The sequence below is a fragment of the Bos taurus genome, chromosome 18 (genome assembly GCF_002263795.3).
Source record: "Bos taurus isolate L1 Dominette 01449 registration number 42190680 breed Hereford chromosome 18, ARS-UCD2.0, whole genome shotgun sequence".
NCBI lineage: Eukaryota > Metazoa > Chordata > Mammalia > Artiodactyla > Bovidae > Bos > Bos taurus.
This window is the reverse complement of record NC_037345.1, coordinates 16,611,040-16,631,597: the sequence shown is the minus strand read 5'-3', so window position 1 is coordinate 16,631,597 and position 20,558 is coordinate 16,611,040. Positions and strand designations below refer to the sequence as shown.

At 45.4% G+C, this 20,558-nt stretch overlaps 1 protein-coding gene across 1 annotated transcript in view; it reads left to right on the top strand.

Annotated features, from left to right (window-relative positions):
* The window catches only part of ABCC11 (ATP binding cassette subfamily C member 11), an 89,325-nt gene that overhangs the window by 47,423 nt on the left and 21,344 nt on the right, over window positions 1-20,558 (top strand). Inside the window, 9 exon segments of the mRNA XM_059877420.1 lie at window positions 1,862-1,933; window positions 4,518-4,642; window positions 6,501-6,573; window positions 8,549-8,752; window positions 10,035-10,169; window positions 10,253-10,349; window positions 11,858-11,947; window positions 14,136-14,239; window positions 19,874-20,071. Coding sequence (XP_059733403.1) covers window positions 1,862-1,933; window positions 4,518-4,642; window positions 6,501-6,573; window positions 8,549-8,752; window positions 10,035-10,169; window positions 10,253-10,349; window positions 11,858-11,947; window positions 14,136-14,239; window positions 19,874-20,071 — 1,098 coding nt within the window.

Genomic DNA, 20,558 nt, shown 5'->3' with positions numbered 1-20,558 from the left:
CAGTTTATTGTGATCCACACAGTCAAAGGCTTTGGCATAGTCAATAAAGCAGAAATAGATGCTTTTCTGGAACTCTCTTGCTTTTTACACGATCCAGCGGACGTTGGCAATTTGATCTCTGGTTCCTCTGCCTTTTCTAAAACCAGCTTGAACATCTGGAAGTTCACGGTTCATGTATTGCTGAAGCCTGGCTTGGAGAATTTTGAGCATTACTTTACTAGCATGTGAGATGAGTGCAATTGTGCAGTAGTTTGAGCATTCTTTGGCATTGCCTTTCTTTGGGATTGGAAGGAAAACTGACCTTTTCCAGTCTTGTGGCCACTGCTGAGTTTTCCAAATTTGCTGGCATATTGAGTGCAGCACTTTCACAGCATCATCTTTCAGGATTTGGAATAGCTCAACTGGAATTCCATCGCCTCCACTAGCTTTGTTTGTAGTGATGCTTTCTAAGGCCCACTTGACTTCACATTCCAGGATGTCTGGCTCTAGGTCAGTGATCACACCATCGTGATTATCTGGGTCGTGAAGATCTTTTTTGTACAGTTCTTCTGTGTATTCTTGCCATTTCTTCTTAATATCTTCTGCTTCTGTTAGGTCCATACCATTTCTGTCCTTTATCGAGCCCATCTTTACATGAAATATTCCTTTGGTATCTCTGATTTTCTTGAAGAGATCCCTAGTTTTTCCCATTCTGTTGTTTTCCTCTATTTCTTTGCATTGATCGCTGAAGAAGGCTTTCTTATCTCTTCTTGCTATTCTTTGGAACTCTGCATTCAGATGTTTGTATCTTTCCTTTTCTCCTTTGCTTTTCACTTCTCTTCTTTTCACAGCTATTTGTAAGGCCTCCCCAGACAGCCATCTTGCTTTTTTGCATTTCTTTTCCATGGGAATGGTCTTGATCCCTGTCTAAGAGCCTCCTTAGTAGCCTCTCTGCTTCCACTTTTGCCCTCTTACAGTCCATCCCACGTGGTGGACAGAGGGAGCCTTCTAAAACAAACCAATTCAAGTCACTCTTCTGGTTAAGTCATTCGGTGACTCTCCACTGCACTTAGGGTAGAGTCTAGGTTTCCCTGAGCACCTGCCCACGTCTCCAACCTCGTCTCTCATTCGTTCCCTCCACACCAGCCCTCTAACTGCTCTTTGTCTGTCACCTTGTTCCTATCTCAGGACCTCTGCTCCTCATGTTCCCATGGTGTGAAACCTTCAGGTCTTCTCTCTCACTCCTTCTTGTCATTCAGGTATCCGCTGCAATGACACATACTCTTATGAAGCCTTCCCTGGCCAGCCCATCTAACACTGCTTTAACCTCCAACTGTCTGTCATGGTAGCAAATTTATTTAATTTATACCACTTACCACCATCTGTTTTCTTTGTTTTGTTATTTATTTCATGGTTTTTCTCTCCCCACTAGTTGTAAACTTAATGAGAGTTCTTCTTTGTTGCTTGGTGCACAGAAGAAATGCACATGACTATTCGATGGATGAATGAATGAATGAAGGAGTATATGCTGAACTGGCTTCATTATCCCCATTTTACAGATGAGGAAACCGAGGCATAGAGAGTCTTAAGTGACTTGCCCAGGATCATAGAGTAGAATAGATGTAGATCTGGAATTTGGGTTTTGTGCCTGACGGGCCATCTGTGCATAATTCCTTTCTGCCAGCCTCATGCAATTTCCTTCCTCTGAGGTTGCCGCATCCCACCTGTACAGACTGGCCTCTCAGCTCCTCTTTTGGCTTTGTCTGAGGGGCCTTGGGGTGCGTGTAGCTGTTTTCTGTTTGTCATTTTGCATAACAGACAATAGACCTGTCCTGGGCAAGTCACCTGTCCCAACGCCTGTCTGTTCTCCTTGGCTTTGCAGGGTACCATGCTAGGGGTCTGTGGCAACACAGGGAGTGGCAAGAGCAGCCTGCTATCAGCCATCCTGGGGCAGGTGAGTGTATTGTGACCCATGCATGCACCCCCACCCCCACCGAGGGCCAGAAACCCCCGGGTTCCAGGTCCCCCAGCAAGTCACGCCACCACTTCTTTCCCAGAAAGGGGTCCAAACCAATAGAATTTTTATAAATTCAAAACAATTGAGCATGTGCTGTGGGGGAGATGAGTTATGAATGTGCTTCCATTTCACCTCCCAATGGGAGAACCACTTCTTAGGACACCTGGAGATCCATCCTCATTCTCTATGCTTTCCCTGCCCTTTGCTGTAATCAAGCGGCTACCAAGGTGGTGATACAGGCATCTCGATGCTTAATATGATAACACAAATCATCTCATGAAGACAAACTCAGAGTGGGACATGTGTCCCTACGGAGACAGCATCAGGCCCTTGAAATCTGAACCGTCTAATCGCATTGCCTTGGGACATTCTTGAGGTCTGCTTCATCTGCAGCTATGCAGGCCTGTCACTCAGCCCATTCCTTCTCCAGTTTCCAACAAGACCAACCCTTTCCCCCCTAACATTGAGGTCATATTGCACACCTCCTGCTAAGTCGCTTAGTCGCTTCAGTCATGTCCGATTCTGTGCGACCCCAGAGACGGCAGCCCACCAGGCTCCCCCGTCCCTGGGATTCTCCAGGCAAGAACACTGGAGTGGGTTGCCATTTCCTTCTCCAATGCATGAAAGTGAAAAGTGAAAGTGAAGTCGCTCAGTCGTGTCCGACTCTTCGCAACCCCAGAGACGGCAGCCCACCAGGCTCCTCTGTCCCTGGGATTCTCCAGGCAAGAACACTGGAGTGGGTTGCCATTGCCTTCTCCTAGTGAACAACAAAAAACAGCCATAAACCTGGACTGTATCTTAACAGCCATCTGTGTGTCTATGGCCCCCTTCTCACGGGGGATCTCTCCAGCCCTTCCACACAGCCTCAGCCTCACTGCGTCCTAGGGCTCTCTCCTACCCCCTCCCCACTTTGTCCACTGTCCTCCTTCCCACATGGTTGGGAGAACTATCTGGTATCCCTCCTTCCTTAGCTCCTCCTCCTTAAAGCACATGGACAAACTCATCACCTTCTAGGAAAGCGTTCACCTTGTCAATAGCAATTCTCTCTGAATACATCAGTCTGATGGCTCATTTTTTTGTGTGTGTGTGCACCACAGGTGATGCAATTTCTTCCCCCAACTTCTTACAACTAAGGAGAAGAAAACTTCCACTTTTAAAAAATCATTCACTCATTCACGTATACATTCGGCTGTGTTGTGTCTTAGTTGCGGCATGAGGTGTCTTCGTTGCATTATGTGGAATCTTTCACTGTGGCTCATGGATTCTCTAGTTATGGTGTGAGGGCTTAGTTGCTCCCACACATGTAGAATCTTGGTTCCCTGACCAGGGATCGAACCCACGTCCCTTGCATTGCAAGGTGGATTCTTAACCACTGGGCCACCAGGGAAGTCCCCACTTTTTTTTTTTTTAATAAAAATAGTTTGAATAGTATTTGAATGCTAGGCCCTGTGTTCAGAGCTTCCCATTTTTTCCCTTGGCCCGCAACCCAAAAACAAACTCCACGAGGAAGGCACAGACATTGAGGTCAGTTTACAGATGAGTAAATGAGGCTGAGAGAGGTGACTTGCCCACAGCTGCCAGCAGGTGAGGGATGCAGCCAGGGAGGATACCAGTCCAGCTGATGTCAGAGCTTTGCTTCTCATCACAGCTACGTTTCCCAGCAGCTTCCATTCAGGGCCACCTTTCTACGTGGTTGGGGGCTTGTCGCTTCGAATGAACCAATCACTTAGCTTCCCATAAAGGAAAACAAAAAGATGTCATTTAAAGGTTTAGTTCTTATTAAAGCCTGTCTTCAGTTAAGAAGTAGGAAGCACAGTATAAGAAGAGAAAGAAGCATAAGATCATGAGGTCTTCTGCTGGGGTCATGGGCATGAGGGTTGTGGCCTTGATTCTTTTTAAATGTGTGCTTTTAAATTTACCCTGCAGAAAAGCAGGAAGAACACTACGGTAAAGATCCGTATACCCACCATTGAGATTCAGGAGTTGATAGCATTTGTATATTTGCCACATCTATGTAGAAATATACTTTGTAGAAGCATTATTTATTTATTTTTTGGTAGACCTATTTTAAATTACAAAGATTATGACACTTTCCCCACTAATGTTTCACCACGATGTCCAAAAAGTCAAGGCATTTCCTCATCTAACCGTGATGACATTATCACATCCACAAATCAGTAATAATTCTGTGATACTCAGGGATGGACAGAGGTGGCCTGGAGCTTTCCATCTCACAGCAAGGGATTGGGGCTGGGGAAATAAGAGAAAAAAAGTACGGGTGACTTCAATGTGAACCTTGCCTTCAGTCACAGTAGGAACAGGTCTGGCTTTCCCCAACTACTGCCCACGTTCTCAGGGCCTTCACCAGTGGGCCTGGCAGGATCCTGTTAAGATTTCATTTACACAGGAGAGCCCCCAGGTTCCTGGAGCACAGTGGAGCCCTGGGCACTGTGGCTGCTGAGCCAGGGGGGATCTGTTCCGTGGCTGCCACGGTCCTGAGGCTGGACTCACTCTGCCGCAGATGCACTTGCTGGAGGGTTCAGTGGGGGTGCACGGAAGCCTGGCCTATGTCCCCCAGCAGGCCTGGATCATCAAGGGGAGTGTCCGGGAGAACATCCTCATGGGAAGCCAATACGACGAGGCCTGGTGAGCTTCTGAGCTTCTGGGGCTGGTTTGGAGAGGGGCCTCTCACTGCTAATAATGACTTGCTGTGTGCTCACTTACATGCATCACTGTATTTCCTTCTCACTGGGAAGGAAAGATTCTCATCAGATCCATTTTCTAGCAAATCAGCTGAGGCCCCCAAGAGACTGAATAATTTGCCCAAAGTCGTTGAGCTGCTAGGATATGGTAGAGTCAGAATCTGAACCCAGTTGCTTTCAGAAACTTCACGCTAAGTCGCTTCAGTCGTGTCATACTCTGTACAACCCCATGGACTGTAGCTCCTCTGTCCATGGGATTCTCCAGGCTAGAATATTGGAGTGGATTGCCATGCCCTCCTTTAGGGGGTCTTCTCAACCGAGGGACCGAATTCGTGTCTCACACCTCCTGCAAAGGCAAGCAGGTCCTTTACAGCTAGTGCCACCAAACTTAACTATTGTGCTCCTTTGGCTCAAAATAACCCTCCCCTTCCGAAAGTGTTCCTTTGAAACTTCCTTTGTGTTAATTAATTCCTGAAGGTAAAGTCAAAAGCTAAAACACGTGGGTGGTGTGCAACAGTAGAGGAAGGAGTTTAGATTCCCAGCCCCGCCCACACCCTCCTTACCCTTGGCAGCCTCTCCCTCCAGAGTCCTGCGTGGACCTGCCTGAGACACGTGCTCTGAAGTCATGAGCAAAGTCTGGTCAGTGGAGGAGCAAGGAAAACTGCTCTGATTGCTACAGCTATGCTTCCAATTCTGGTGGACTCTGGCCCCTTTTAACTCTTTGCCTGATTTTGCAATCTGCCTGTTGTAACCTTGCTGAAAGGCACAGATATGTGGGTGTATAAACCAGCTGTCTCCAGTCGGTTTGTTCGTGAGCTCCTCAACATCAGGTCTATCGTGCCCAGCCCCCACCCCACCTGCTTTTCCTCCCAAATTCCCAATTAGGCTTAATGGCATCACTGAACTGTGCAACCCAGGGAGCCCGACCCTGCCTCCTCCAAGAACCACCTCCTCCTTCCACATGTAATTGGTCAGCAACTCTGGAAGACTCAACCTCCTAAATAGCACTGGTATAATATTTCCCTTCTCCACCTCCACTGCCAGCTCTGGTCTGTGACCTTCTGCCAGAACGGTGCCCACTGCCCCGCTCTTGGCTCTGTCTCCAGCCTTCTCCCGCTCTGTTCGACTTTGTGCTCTGCCTCCAGGGCAGCTGTCCTAAAAGCCCAGTCTCATCCTGTCACTGCTCAGCTTTCAGACTGACATGACTCATAGAGCAGTTTGTCAAAAGTAAAAATACACTATCTTTTGACTCTGAAAATTCACCGCTATGTAGTTAATACATATAGCGCCACCCATGAATGCCAAGATCCATGTACAAGAATGTTCACATCGAATTATTCAGGATAGCCAAAAACTAGCAACAATCCAAATGTCCAGCTTTAGCTCACTGGTTAAACAGTGCATGGTGCTTCCCTATACTGGAATATGGTAGTGCCATTAAAACAATATAAACCTATATCTGCTGTACATACCGTACATCACTAGATTATTTCTGAACACGTATAGAGGAAACTCTATTAGTGACTGATTCAGAGGAAAGCAGCTGAGGGTCAATGATGCGAGGGAGGCTCACTTTTCACCTTTTCTTCTTTTTGTTCTGTTCAAACAATTACCAAGTGCACGTGTTACATTAAAAAAAAAATGAAGGAAGGAAATGAAAAAAGCCTCCTGTGATTTACCATTAAATTCAGGATCAAGGCCAAATTTTTCAGCATGGAATGCAAGAGCTTCCCTTCCAAACTGGAGAAGGCCGGAGGGCCTGCGGCCGGCCACCAGGCCCTTTAGCTCCCTCTCCTTCACAGGTATCTCCAGGTGCTCCACTGCTGCTCCCTGAACCATGATCTGGAAATTCTGCCCTTCGGAGACATGACGGAGGTGAGCGGGAGGTGAGGGTACCCCACTTCTGTTGTGATGGTGCCTTTGTCATGGTGTTCTGGGGTCCTCAGACTGCCTCCTTGGGTAGGTAAGACGAGAGACCCCAGCTCTTCCTTCCCAAAGCAGCTGGAGCTAGTCCTGCAGTCTCAGAGCCTTCCCTCCCAAGGAAGGGAAGTTGTGGCTCACCTGACCTTGGGAGCTGACAAACGGGCTACCTTGCCTCACCAGAATGGGAGTTGATCTCAGACTTCTTCTGAATCAAGAGCAGAGACCCTGTGAGGATGAGAAGCACCCCCCAACCCCTCTACTCCACCCCCCCACCCCAGTCATCCATCTTTGCTCCCCACCACCCTGCCCCTCTCTAGAGCACTGCCTTTGACAGTGGGGATGGCAGCCATAGCCCTGCTGTGGCAATGCCAGTTCTGACTGCTAGGTGCTCCTGATAATTCTCCATCTTTCACGTCAGTAGCCACCTTTACTCTACATAAGACCTTTGTAAGATAAAAGCAGTATGGTTGCCTTGATTTTATTATCTAATAATAGCTCAGTTGGCTGAGCATTCACTACATTCAAGGTACTGTTCTAGCAACTCTAATATATTAGGTGAGCCTCAGATAACCTATGAGGTCAGTTCTTTTATTATCCTTCCTTTAATGATCAGCAGTGTACCCTGGAGGGTAGAGAGCTTGGTTGTTTTGTTCAGCGTCTCCCCTTCAGTAGGAAGAACCAGCTCTGCTCTGTAAAATGCATCAGTAATAGTTCTGACCTCATCAGGATGATTAGAGGTTTAGGTGAGTTGATACATAACTTGCTTTGAATAGTGCTTGGCGTAGGGTAAGTGTTAGGCTGTCATTAGAGGAACACAGTAGGCATTGAAGTCTGCTGAGTGAGTAAGGAAACTGAGCCTCGCCCAGGCCAAGCCCCTTATCTATGGTCACATGCGAACTGGAGGCAGAGTAGTGAGAAGCGGTCACCCCACTGCTCTTTAAACTCTGCTTCTCTTCTACAACGTCACCAGAGTTCAGGGTCGAGCAGGGATAGAACTTAGACCCTGGGTGTCACGGCCTCAGGACCTGACATAGGGATGGGCCAGCCAGCACTGCCTGAAGTGCTAGTCTGCTAGGGAACTCCAATCCACTGTCCAGTGATTCTGGTTAGCACCCTCGACTCCTGACATAACAAACCTGCCCACCACCTCAGCTATAATACAGTCTTGGTCTTGGGCAATACCCCTAACCCAGGCCAGTGATCCCACCAGTTGACAGTTACAGTCAACAGAAATTTAAAACCATTGTAAGATGTAAGAAGGTGCTGTTTCTTGGGATAAGTGATTTATTTTTATGAGCTAAGCTGTTAAAAGTTTTAATATGCTTTCTGACAAGCCAACCAATTTAGAAAAAATGATATGTTACTATGAATTACAAATTTCAGTTAAGTGAGCATCAGTTTTTTTCATCCTTTACTAGGCATATTGTGAAAAGTATTTTTATTTTCTTTTTAATTAATTATTAATTTTTGTTTGACTGTGCTGGGTCTTCATTGCTGCACCCAGGCTTTCTCTAGCTGCAGCGGGCAGGGGCTGCTCTCTAGTTGCAGTGCTCGGGTTTCTCATTGTGGTGGCTTCTTTTGTCACTGAACACAGGCTCTAAGGGCTCCCAGACTTCAATAGTTGCAGCATGAGGGCTCTAGAACACAGGCTCAGTAGTTGCGGGACATGGGTTTAGTTGCCTGGTGGCACATGGAAGCTTTCCGGACCGGGGATCAAACTCACGTCCCCTGTATTGGCAGGTGGACTGTTAACCACTGGGAAGTCGAGATTGTGAAAAATATTTTAAGTGCCAGGGGTGTCAAATCATTAGGTGTCCAGGAGTGTGCACCGAGGGGGGTTAGTCTGTCCACCTGCCCACCTGGCTGGTGGGAGCACAGCTGGCTGGGTCACCCTCCAGACTCGGCGCCTTTGGCTGCCTGTCCACAGATTGGGGAGCGGGGCCTCAACCTCTCGGGGGGGCAGAAGCAGAGGATCAGCCTGGCCCGGGCCGTCTACTCTGACCGTGAGCTCTACCTGCTGGATGACCCACTCTCGGCCGTGGATGCCCATGTGGGGAAGCATATCTTTGAGGAGTGCTTTAAGAAGGTGCTCAGGAGGAAGACCGTCATCTTGGTGACCCATCAGCTGCAGGTGACCACCCTTCTGGGGCTCTGGCCATGACTGACAGATAATGTTGCTCCTCAAGCCCCTGCCATCTCAGCATGATCAATAACAGCCTCCCAGCAGATACCCCTTCGTATCTCAGACAGACCCCAAAGTCAGAGAGGATTGCAAAGAACTTGATGTCCTCTGCTTTCTATGTGGAGAAGATAAGTTGGTAAAAATGGAAACTAAATTTTTTAAAATTGTTTTTTATTGAAGGATAATTGCTTTATAGAATTTTTTAAATGGTTTTTTTGAAACTAAATATTGAGGTCTCCTTTATTTTCAAAATTGTATGGGCGAGCCCCTGCTTTTGAAGTTACAAAAAACTCCCTCAGAGAAGAATTCGCCAAGTCTCACATTCTTCCATCAAGCACACTGGCTGTGCTGGGTGCTGCCTCTCATGGGTCATTTTCCCTAGATATGTTCATACCAGACCTTGTTATTATTTATCCTTCTCCTATTTGGGCTTTAGTATTTTTGGTATAAAATATGTAAGACATAAAAACAGGTTAGAAAATAACCTAATGAAAGCCCATGTAACTGCCCAGATGACACATCACAGTGCAATGTCGATGGCCCTCAGATCACAGCCCCTTTCCTCCTTCCCGCTCCTCACTCACTGTTCACTGTTTCCACGTGCGTATTCACACTTTTACAACATATGTGTCAATCCAGACAGAGCAAGTGTCCTTTTGCATATTTAACAACTTATAATCGATGTTTTACTTTCTGTGTCCTTAGGTAATTTGCTTTTCTACTCAACATTATATTTTTAAGGTCTTCCATGTGGATACATGGAATTTTATTTCTTTCTTACTAGTATTGTATTACAATATCTGAATATTCCAGAATTTATTTCTCCAGGATGGATATTCGGGTTGTTTCCCATTTTTCACTTTTTACAAAAAAATGCTTCAGAATATTGATACATTCTTCTACATGTGTTTTTATGCATGTGTTTGAGAGGGCTTTTTTTGGGAAGTTTTAGGAGTAGAATTATTGGTTCATAATTCTTCAAAAATCTTTAATTTTACTAGATATTGTCAAATTGTTTTTCAAAGTAGCTGTACCAATCTGTGCAGGCCTCCCCCTCCACCCCAGTTTTGTAAGAGTCCCTTTACCCTAGTCATTACCAACACTTGGGATTGTTTTTGCCAAACTGGTGATATAAAATATTTTCTCAGGATTTAAATTTTTCCTTTTGAATAGTGAAGTTGAGCATCTTTTAGTATGCTTATTGAAGATCTTATTTCTTCTGACTCTTCAGTATTTAGAGTTTTGTGACCAGATCATTTTATTTGAAGATGGGAAAATCTGTGAAAAAGGAATTCACAGTGAGCTCATACAGAAGAGGGGACGATACGCCCAGCTCATCCAGAAGATGCACGAGAAAGCCACACAGGTGATTTCCCCCTACCCCACCCTCACTTCTGACCCAACTGGGCAGACCATTCCCTGCATCCATGGCTTGTGCTTTCTCCCCAGGGTGTGTTGCAGGGAGTAGCAAAGACAGAAGAGGATCTACAGCTGGAAGGTCAGGCCCAGACCGCTTGCCAGGAAGAACTTCTCAGTGAAAATGCTGGTAATAGTGCTGAATGAAATAGTGCTTTCACCTGGGAGCAGGGTGAAACCCTCTGCCTGCCTGTCTGCATCTTCCACAGGCTCTGGCATTTCATCCTGAATGTGAGACCAGGCCTTGCCACTCACTGAATGGGGTGCCAGACATTACTCATATAGGGTACAGATCCAAGTACTGGAGGGCTGTGGGGCAAGGACTGTGCTGGTCCAGAGGCCCGAAGCAACCAGGAGGTGACTATTGTTGGGGGAACAGCTGAGGGTGTGCAGAGGCAGGTTGAGGGTTGACCTCGAGTGACTCTGATATAAACTTTGCACAGTTTCTGGGCCATCAATTCATTACACATTTTTTGAGAACAATGCCATTGGAAGTCAGAAATAAATTAAGCCCAGTTCTGGGCATTCAAAAGGTGAAGTTGAACATCTTTTAGTATGCTTATTGAAGATCTTGCTCTTTTCTGAGACAAGGTAGCAGACGAGAAAGACTTTCATTTTTAAAGTAAGACAGGTTCTGGATTAGAATTCCAGGACTACTGCTCTCAAAGCCGTGTGACTTTGGCCAAACAGGTTAAACTCTCTGAACCATCACTGGCAAAAGTGGAGATAATTGTTCTTATATTACAACACCACAGTGGAGATTAGAAGAGGTCCTGAGGGGTTAGGACAGTGCCTGGCACATCTGTCACAAACAGAGTCTTCAGCTGCAAAGATCAGAAGTCAATTTGGGCAGAAAAATAATGTGTTGGCAGAAAAGGGTGTTGATCACAGAGTGAAAAAAAAGTTGGAGTACTAGACCTCAGAAAGTTTGGAGTCTAGAATAGCAGGAACAGGTATAGAATCCTTTTGAAGAAAACCTGCTTCAGATGTTTTCCATCCTAGTCTAATTTCCTGCAAGATTAAAATTCCACAAAGAGAGCTGTCTTCTCCTGGGAAAATAGTGGTGTTGCTGTTAGAAGAAGGGAGAGCGGCAGGCAGAAACAGTAGGTATCCCCTACAGTGCTGCCTCCTGACAACATTGATGACATCTACTGATATTTCAGGTACTGATCTCTCTGCCCTGCTGTAGGCCACGTGTCCGCTTGGGCTGGTGTCAAATCTGTTTCGAGGAGCTGTTTCAGAAGCGTATCGCTACAAAGCGTCTTAGTGATTATCTGTAGGCCTGCCAGTTGTCAGATGAGGAAACAGAGAGGTTAAGTGATTTGCTTCTTGAAGCTGTACAGTATCATGATGACAATTCTGGTCCCAGGTCACTGCTTTCTTCCTTCTCTCCTGCTCTCTCTCTCAACCCATTCAGCCCTTGGGAACCTCAGGCTCTCCAGGGTCTATTGAATGGCTGGTGATGGACCCCCTTTTCAGAGTCCAGGCAGATCTGCAAACTCTGCTGGTTGGAGTTAAACTTGGGTGGGGTACTGGTGGCAACCAGAATAGAAGGCTTCACAAGGACTCTTCTTGACCAGGAAGGAGATATAGGAGATTGGGAGGCATACTGTTTCCTTTTTCTTTTCCCTGATCCAGTGCTGGAAAATCAACTGTCACAGAAGGAGAAGATGGAAGAAGGGTCCTTGAAGTGGACAGTCTACCACCACTATATCCAGGCGGGCGGAGGTATGGGCTGTTAGCTGCCCCAGGCCAGGCCTGCTCACGAAGCTGGGTCAGACTGGAATGTGCAAGGTCATGGGAGGTAGAGGGACTCAAACGGTCATGCCATTCATGAGTTTAACTTGCATAATTCCAGCCATACTCAACTATAATAACTCTACCACTGTAGTCAGTGCCAGAAATTATGTTTCTATGTGTATTTGTGTTAATATACCTGGCATTTAAAAAATCAAATATGTCAAGGCATATAGACATGTAAATTATGTTCATGAAGGGAAAAGTTTATAATTTTTGCCTAGAAATAGGCATGGCATGCATGCCGTGAAGGACCACATGGGGGAAGCACCAAGTTTGGCCAGTGGTGGAGTGGTAAGAGAAAGCAGGGCCCAGAGCCTTTACTGGGGTTTCTGTGGGAAGAAGTGGGTGAGGCAGGGTAGGCACCCTGAGTAAGCTTAGGATTGGACAGCTTGAACAATTCTGGAGGGCTCATTGCTATAGTGATGGTCCTAGATGTCTGATACCTGGTCTTAGGGTGATTTAGGGGAGGGCAAATATTGGCTTGGTGGGTGAGAGTTTGATAAAAGAGGTTATTGGGAGGGTGGGCTGTGGATTGGTTCGTTTGTATATCAAAGGTGTGCCTGTAAGGAGTTACTTGCTGTTTCTAGGAATTAGCTAGCCTTGGGATTAGCAGTCTGTCAGGATTAAGGCCCCAAATAACACAGTATTAGGAATATAGAAAATAAGAAACATTTTACATTAAACATCATTAATATTTTTAGTGAAATAAAGAATGCCATAGTACTCTTTATCTCAGTGCTTTTCATAGCACAGGTCCCAGCCCACTAGTGGGCTGTGAAATCAACTGAGTGGGTTGTAAGGAGCGTTGAGAATAGAAATGTGACTAGAGTTGAAAATATCTGCAGAAGTGATGTTGGTGAAGCTTTCATTTTATTATGTATTAGACTGTATATCTGAAGGTGGATGGCAATAAAAAGTTTCAAAGCTTCTGCTTTATTTAATGGTGTATGTTACCAAATTCACACATATATAACTCTACAATGTTGTAAACATGAGACCAGGTATATGCTACTGTGGTTTTGAGTAACTTAATTTTTGAGAGTAATTTTGACTCCATGCCAACTTTTTATTCTTCATTGATTTTGGAACCTAACCCTGCACAAGGCGTGTCTTCTCTCTACCTGTCTAGGGAGGAGGAGGCAGGCTGTGCATAGGAGATTGCCATCCTCACCCCTTCCACTGTGAGCATCCTTACAGGATATAACACAGGGCCTGACCAGAGCAGGGGAGCAGCAAATACTTGTGAAACGCAATGAATGAACCAAAAAACCAATTGATCTGTATTTAGGAAGTACCTATTATGAACCAGGCTCTTGCTGAGTTCTGGAGGGGAGGGTGTATAAAGTTGCCTGAGAACCTACCCTGTAATCTAACTAGAGAATTAAAACATTCATCCAGTTGGTAGCAAGAGAGAGAGATCTCCAGGACCAAGCATGGTCTCAGATGTCATTAAAGAGAGTTGGCCCTTGGGTGGAGCTTAAGGAAGAATTCAAGAAAAAGAATATGGGCATGAGGCACAGACTGGATAGGTGGGTAGAGTGCCAGGGCAAGAGGTAGATGGGAAAGGAAGGCGTGTACCCTAGGTTTTCCCATCCTTGGCTTCACCACTCTCCAGCTCTATGACTTTGGGCAAGTTACTTCCTCCCTTGGAAACTTGGCGATAGGCATTCTGAATTCAAAAATAATTCATGTATTTAGTACTCTACCTGGCACTTGGTACATAATAGTGAAAGGTAGCTGTTGTTATTTTGAATGTTGAACCCTCAGGGCTTGCATAAGGGCAACCAGCTTCTCTAGAACACTGCTCACATAACCAGGCACTGGGCTGGGTACTTGACACACGTTACCTCATAGCACCTTTAGAGCAGCCCCTTAAGGCTGCAGGACTACCATCACCATCTTGTATGTAAGGAAGTGGAGTGTCACTGACATTTGATCCCTTGCCCAGGTTCACATAGCTTGTAAGTAGTTTGAGCCAGCATTTGAACCCAGGGCTTTCTAATCTTGGAACCCAGCTCTTTCGAGTCTTCTAGGGTGTCTGAGGAAGATCCAAGGGCCTGGTGTGGCCACGTACTTTCTTTTGGCACCTGTGTGTCACGTTCCTCTCTCTCCCCAGGTTACCTGATCTGCAGCATGATTTTCCTTCTCATGGTGATGTTAGCCTTCTTCCCGGTGTTCAGCTTCTGGTGGCTGAGCTATTGGCTGGGCCAGGGCTCAGGGGTGAGTGCCATGTGGGGGTGGGGTGCATTTCTGTGGACCTGGGTGGAATGGGGGAACTTCTTTTTCCTTGGGGCCCCATGGGTATGGGTTAGAGAAGCCCATGGCAAGCCCAGTACCTGCCCTTGCCATGCTGATGAATGGGGCCCTAGAGGGAACCCTTGGGAGCTGAAACTCTGGAGCGCCCTCCCAGGTGGGCATCCTGTGTTCACAGAGCAAGAGGTCACCTGTACAGTCTCCTAGGAACAAAACCAAGAGGCCTCTGTCCCCAAACAGCTCTTGACATCAAGAATGCTTTACAGTCTGCTCTAATATGAGTTAGAGAAGGGAAAAGAAGTTCTATCCATCACTCCTGACAGCAGGGAAAGAGCTGAGCTCCAGTATGACTTGCACAGAAGTGATCTGGGCTTTTGAAAGGGAGAATGAGAGAGGAGGGAAAGCAGGGGCTCTGCTGGGCCAGAGAATGAAAAAGTACAAAAGGCTGGTGAGTGTCAGTACAATTAAGCTATCAGTGTCTGCAGCCAGCTTTCTCCTCCCACAGAGAGTGGGGGACAGAGGCTCTGTCCTTTCTGAGGATTACATTTTAAAGGAATCATTCTCAGATCTTTAAGAAAGATGCTTCTGAGTTGCAAGAGATACACAGTCACAGCTGTGAGTGCTTCTTAGTAAGTCCTCTGAGGAAGAAAGATCAGGGGCCTGCCAGGAAAACAGTAAATTTTCCTGGCAGAGGCACTTTAATGAAGGTGGGGGGAGCTGGGGTCCTCCGAGGGACATACCTTAGCCTCTAGGAGCCACGCTAAGGTTCGGTCAAGTCTTTTAGTGCAGGAGTTCGGACAGGGTTGTTTGTGTTGAGGGTTCTGGAGCTCTCAGCCATTATGTATCAGATTAATTCATTAATCTTTCCAACCTCATTCTGAGGTAGGTATCACTGTCCCCATTTTATATTTGCAGAAATTATTCTTAGAGAGGAGAAGGAGCCTGCCCTGAGATGTCAATGTGCCTTGAACTCTGTGCTCTGAATCCAGGCTATGTCTTTCAAGCAATCTATTTGGTTAACTTTTGAGTCATGTTTCAGACGGAGTTTGGTCAGGAAAGCAGGAGCCGCTTGAAATATTTAGAGCTTCCAAAGATTTAATACACAAGTTAGAGGCTACACAGCCATTGGAAGGGCTGGAGGAGAGAGGGAAAGCAGGCTCCAGGAATTTTAGCAGCAGGCAGCACTAAATGGGCTGATCCTTGGAAGGATGCCTGCTAACCACTGGCTGAATTCCAAGCTCCATGCACCTGTCCACAATTGCCACCAGAGTATAATGGCTTCTCTTTCAGCCTTTAGATTTTCTGTGAGTGCCTCTCTTTGGTAGAATCTAACCTAAGACCATGCTGGCAAGGAGTTTGAGAAACAGTTCTCAAACTCTTCCCTGAATCACATTGGAGAGTGTGGAAGGAGGCAGAGGTGATGTCAGATGACCATCTAGTGCAGATTTCTAACAACATAGAGTGAAGTAATCTATCAAGCCATTTTCTACCCTGCCAGAAGAGAAGAGACTCATATCAGACAGCAGGCTGCCTTAGGACAAAGATGCATTGAGGAAGGGATGTATAGAAGTCCTAATGGTAGTGGAGTTGAGTTTGGAACAATCAGGGTAGAGGAGGCAATGGAGTGGAGGCAAGACCTGGATCAAGGAGACAGGCCACTGAGACTGATGCTGTAGTGGTCCAGGGGATCAGCACAGGGCAGTGGGGAGGGAGAAGGGAAAAGCGATAGCACTGAGCAGGAAGCTTTTAACATATAGTTTCACCTTCTACTGGCTGCTGAGTCTTCTGTAGCCCCAGGAAGACATATTTTTCTCCCTGCTGAATTTCACCCTGAACTCAGATGGTTTGAACCTCTGAAAAAGAAAACTCACAGTTTTCCTCTCTCCACACGTAATGTCTCTGATACGCAAAGTGCAGGTTTTGGTTTTGGTTTTTCCCCTCTGTGTCAACCAGTTCTCCAACTCCCTGGACACTCGCTGGGTGTACTACAGTTCAATTCCATTCTGATACTACCTATCCAGAGTTAGCAACACCTCACAGGTTAAGGGTTCAGTCCCATAAGACTGCTCATGTGCCAATCACAAGTCTAGACATTTTGTTCAGTTGCTCAGTCATGTCTGACTGTTTGCACCCTCATGGACTGTAGTATACCAGGCTTCCTTGTGCTTCACCAACTCCTGGAGCTTGCTCAAACTCATGTCCATTGAGTCAGTGATGCCATCCAATCATCTCATCCTCTGTCATCCCCTTTTCCTCCTGCCTTCAATCTTCCCCAACATCAGGGTCTTTTCCAAAGTATTGGAGTTTCAGCTTCAGCATCAGTCCTTCCAGTGAATATTCAGGTCTGATTTCCTTTAGGATTGACTGGTTTGATCTCCTTGTTGACTAAGGGACTCTCAAGAGTCTTCTCCAAAACCACTGTTCAAAAGCATCAATTCTTCAGCACACAGCTTCCTTTATAGTTCAACTCTCTCACATCCATACATGACTACTGGAGAAACCATAGCTTTGATTGGATGGACCTTTGTTGACAAAGTAATGTCTCTGCTTTTTAATATGCTTTCTAGGTTGGTCATAGCTTTTCTTCCAAGAAGCAAGTGTCATAATGTCATGGCTGCAGTCACCATCATGGCTGCAGTGATTTTGGAGCCCAAGAAAATAAAGTTTCTCACTGTTTCCATAGTTTCCCCATCTATTTGCCATGAAGTGATGGGATCAGATGCTGTGATCTTTGTTTTTTGAATGCTGAGTTTTAAACCAGCTTTTTCACTCTCCTCTTTCACTTTCATCAAGAGGTTCTTTAGTTCTTCTTCCCTTTCTGCCATAAAGGTGGTGTCATCTGCATATCTGAGGTTACTGATATATCTCCTGGCAATCGTGATTCCAGCTTGTGCTTCATCTAGCCCAGCATTTTGCATGATGTACTCTGCATATAAGTTAAATAAGCAGGGTGACAATATACAGCCTTGATGTACTCCTTTCCCAATTTGGAACCAGTCTGTTGTTCCACGTCCAGTTCTAACTGTTGCCTCTTAACCTGCATACAGATTTCTCAGGAGGCAGGTAAGGTGGTCTGTTATTCTCATCTCTAAGAATTTTCCAGTTTGTTGTGATGCACACAGTCAAAGCCTTTGGCGTAGTCAATAAAGCAGATGTTTACCTGGAACTCTCTTGCTTTTTCTGTGATCCAACAGATGTTGGCAATTTGATCTCTGATTCCTCTGCCTTTTCTAAATCAAGCTTGAACATCTGGAAATTCATGGTTCATGTACTGTTGAAGCCTGGCTTGGAGAATTTTGAGCATTACTTTGCTAGTGTGTGAGATGAGTACAATTGTGCAGTAGTTTGAACATCCTTTGGCATTGCATTTCTTTGGGATTGGAGTGGAAACTGCTGAGCTTTTCAAATTTTCTGGCATATTGAGTGCATCACTTTCATACCATCATCTCTTAGGGTTTGAAATAGCTCAACCGGAATTCCATCACCTCCACTAGCTTTGTTCATAGTGATGCTTCCTGAGGCCCACTTGACTTCATATTCCAGGATGTCTGGCTCTAGATGAATGATCACACCATTGTGGTTATCTCGGTCATTAAGATCTTTTTTGTATGTTCTTCTATGTATTCTTACCACCTCTTCTTAATATCTTCTGCTTCTGTTAGGTCTCTAGTATTTATTGTGCCCATTTTATCTGTCTCTTATTGTGCCCATCTTTGCATGAAATGTTCCCTTGGTATCTCTAATTTTCTTGAAGAGATCTCTAGTCTTTCCCATTCTATTGTTTTCCTCTATTTCTTTGCACTGATCACTGAGGTAGGCTTTCTTATCTCTCCTTGTCTTCTTTGGAACACTGCATTCTGATGGGTATATCTTTTCTTTTCTCCTTTGCCTTTAGCTTCTCTTCTTTTCTCAGTATATCTTCCTCAGACAATTATTTTGCCTTTTTGCATTTCTTTTTCTTGGGGATGATCTTGATCACTGCCTCCTGTACAATGTCATGAACCTCTGTCAGTAGTTCTTCAAGCTCTCTATCAGATCTAATCCCTTGAATCTATTTGTCACTTCCACTGTATAATCACAACAGATTTGATTTAGGTCATACCTGAATGGTCTAGTGGTTTTCCCTCCTTTCTTCAATTTAAGTCTGAATTTGGCAATAAGGAAGTTCATGATCTGAGCCACAGTCAGCTCCCAGTCTTGTTTTTGCTGACTGTATAGAGCTTCTCCATCTTTGGCTGCAAAGAATATAATCAATCTGATTTTGGTATTGACCATCTGGTGATGTCCATGTGTAGAGTCTTCTCTTGTGTTGTTGGAAGAGGGTGTTTGCTGTGACCAGTGAGTTCTCTTGGCAAAACTCTATTAGCCTTTGCCCTGCTTCATTCTGTACTCCAAGGCCAAATTTGCCTCTAGTCCAGATATCTCTTGACTTCCTACTTTTGCCTTCTAGTCCACTATGATGAAAAGGACATCTCTTTTGGGTGTTAGTTCTAGAAGGTCTTATAGGTCTTCAAAGAACCGTTCCAGCTTCAGCTTCTTATGCATTAGAGGTTGGGGCATAAACTTGGATTACTGTGCTATTGAATGGTTTGCCTTGGAAACAAAGAGATCATTCTGCTGTTTTTGTAGTTCTGATAAATCAGCTATGAATTGGGGATTCCCATGACTCCTTCTTTGGGCCTGATAATTTTCTATATTGGCTTACAGAACTTAGGGAAATACTTTTATCAGTTTTTAAATAAGGGATATAGTAAATGATGCAGATGCAGAGCCAGATGAAAAAATATATAGGGTGAGGTACAGAAGGGTCCAAAGTGCAAGAGCTTCTGTTTCCATGGAGTTGGGGTACACCACCCTTCTAGCACATGGATATGTTCACCAACCTGGAAGCTCTCTGAATGCCATGCTTTAGGGATTTTTATGGTGGATTCAACATGTTGCTCAGTTTTAAAGAATCCGCCTGCAAAGTAAGAGACCCTGATTTGATTCCTGGTTTGCAAAGATCTATTGGAGAAGGGATAAGCCACCTACTCCAGTATTCTTGGGCTTCTCTTGTGGCTCAGCTGGTAAAGAATCTGCTTGCAATGTGGGAGACCCCAGTTTGATCCCTGGGTTGGGAAGATCCCTTGGAGAAGGGAAAGGCTACCCACTCCACTATTCTGGCCTGGAGAATTCCATGGACTGTATTGTCCATGGGGTTGCAAAGAGCTGGACATGACTGAGCAACTTTCACTTCAACATGTAGACATGATGGATCATAAAGTAAAATTCCAGCTCCTTCCCATTTCCAGAAAATGGGAGTAGGGCTGAAAGTTCGAAGCTTGGACTCATGACATGGTCTTTCTGGTGACCAGCCCCAGTCCTGAAGCTATTTAGGAGTCCCCAGCCCCTAGTCATCTCGTTAGCTACAAAAGACTCTCTCATTGCTCCAGAGGCCCGTGTCAGAAACCAGAGTCAAAGGCCAATTATTACCACAAATGAAGCCCCACGCACCCCCATCACCTAGGAAACTGCAAGGGTTTTAGGACTTGTGTGTCAGGAATTGGGGACAAAGATGAAGCATATTTCTTATCATACCATACTCCCTGTCCTTTCTTGAAGAATAATAGCAGTCAAGAGAGCAACTGGACCACTGCAGACCCAGGTGACATACTGGACAATCCTCAGCTGCCCTTTTACCAACTGGTGTTTGGCCTCAGCGGTCTGTTGGCAATCCTCCTGGGCATCTGCCTCTCATTGGTTTTCACCAAGGTGATGGGGAAGGCATCCACAGCATTGCACAACAAGCTCTTCAACAAGGTATGGGTCTGGGCACTGGGCATGGCCACAGGCTGAGCCTTGACCTTGCTCAACTCTTTTTTCTAATTATTAGGCTTTATTTTTTGAGCAGTTTTTGGTTTAGAGAAAAATTGAGCAGAAAATATAGGGTTCACTTTTACCCTTCACCACATCCTCAATTTCTCCTATTATTAATAGCTTGCATTAGTGGGGGACATCTGTTACAGTTGATGAGTCAACATTGATACATTATTATTATCAAAGTCCATAGTTTACATTAAGGTTCACTGCTTGTGTTGTACATTCTATGCGTTTTGACAAATGCATACTGGCATGCGTCTACCATCAAGTATTATACAGAATAGTCAAACTACCCTAAAAATCCCCTTTGCTCAGCCTATGTATATCCCTCCCCTAGACCTCTGAAAACTGCTGATCTATTTTGCTGTCTCTGTGGTTTGGAGAATATAATGTCGTATAGTTGTGAGTTTACACTGGGTCACTAACT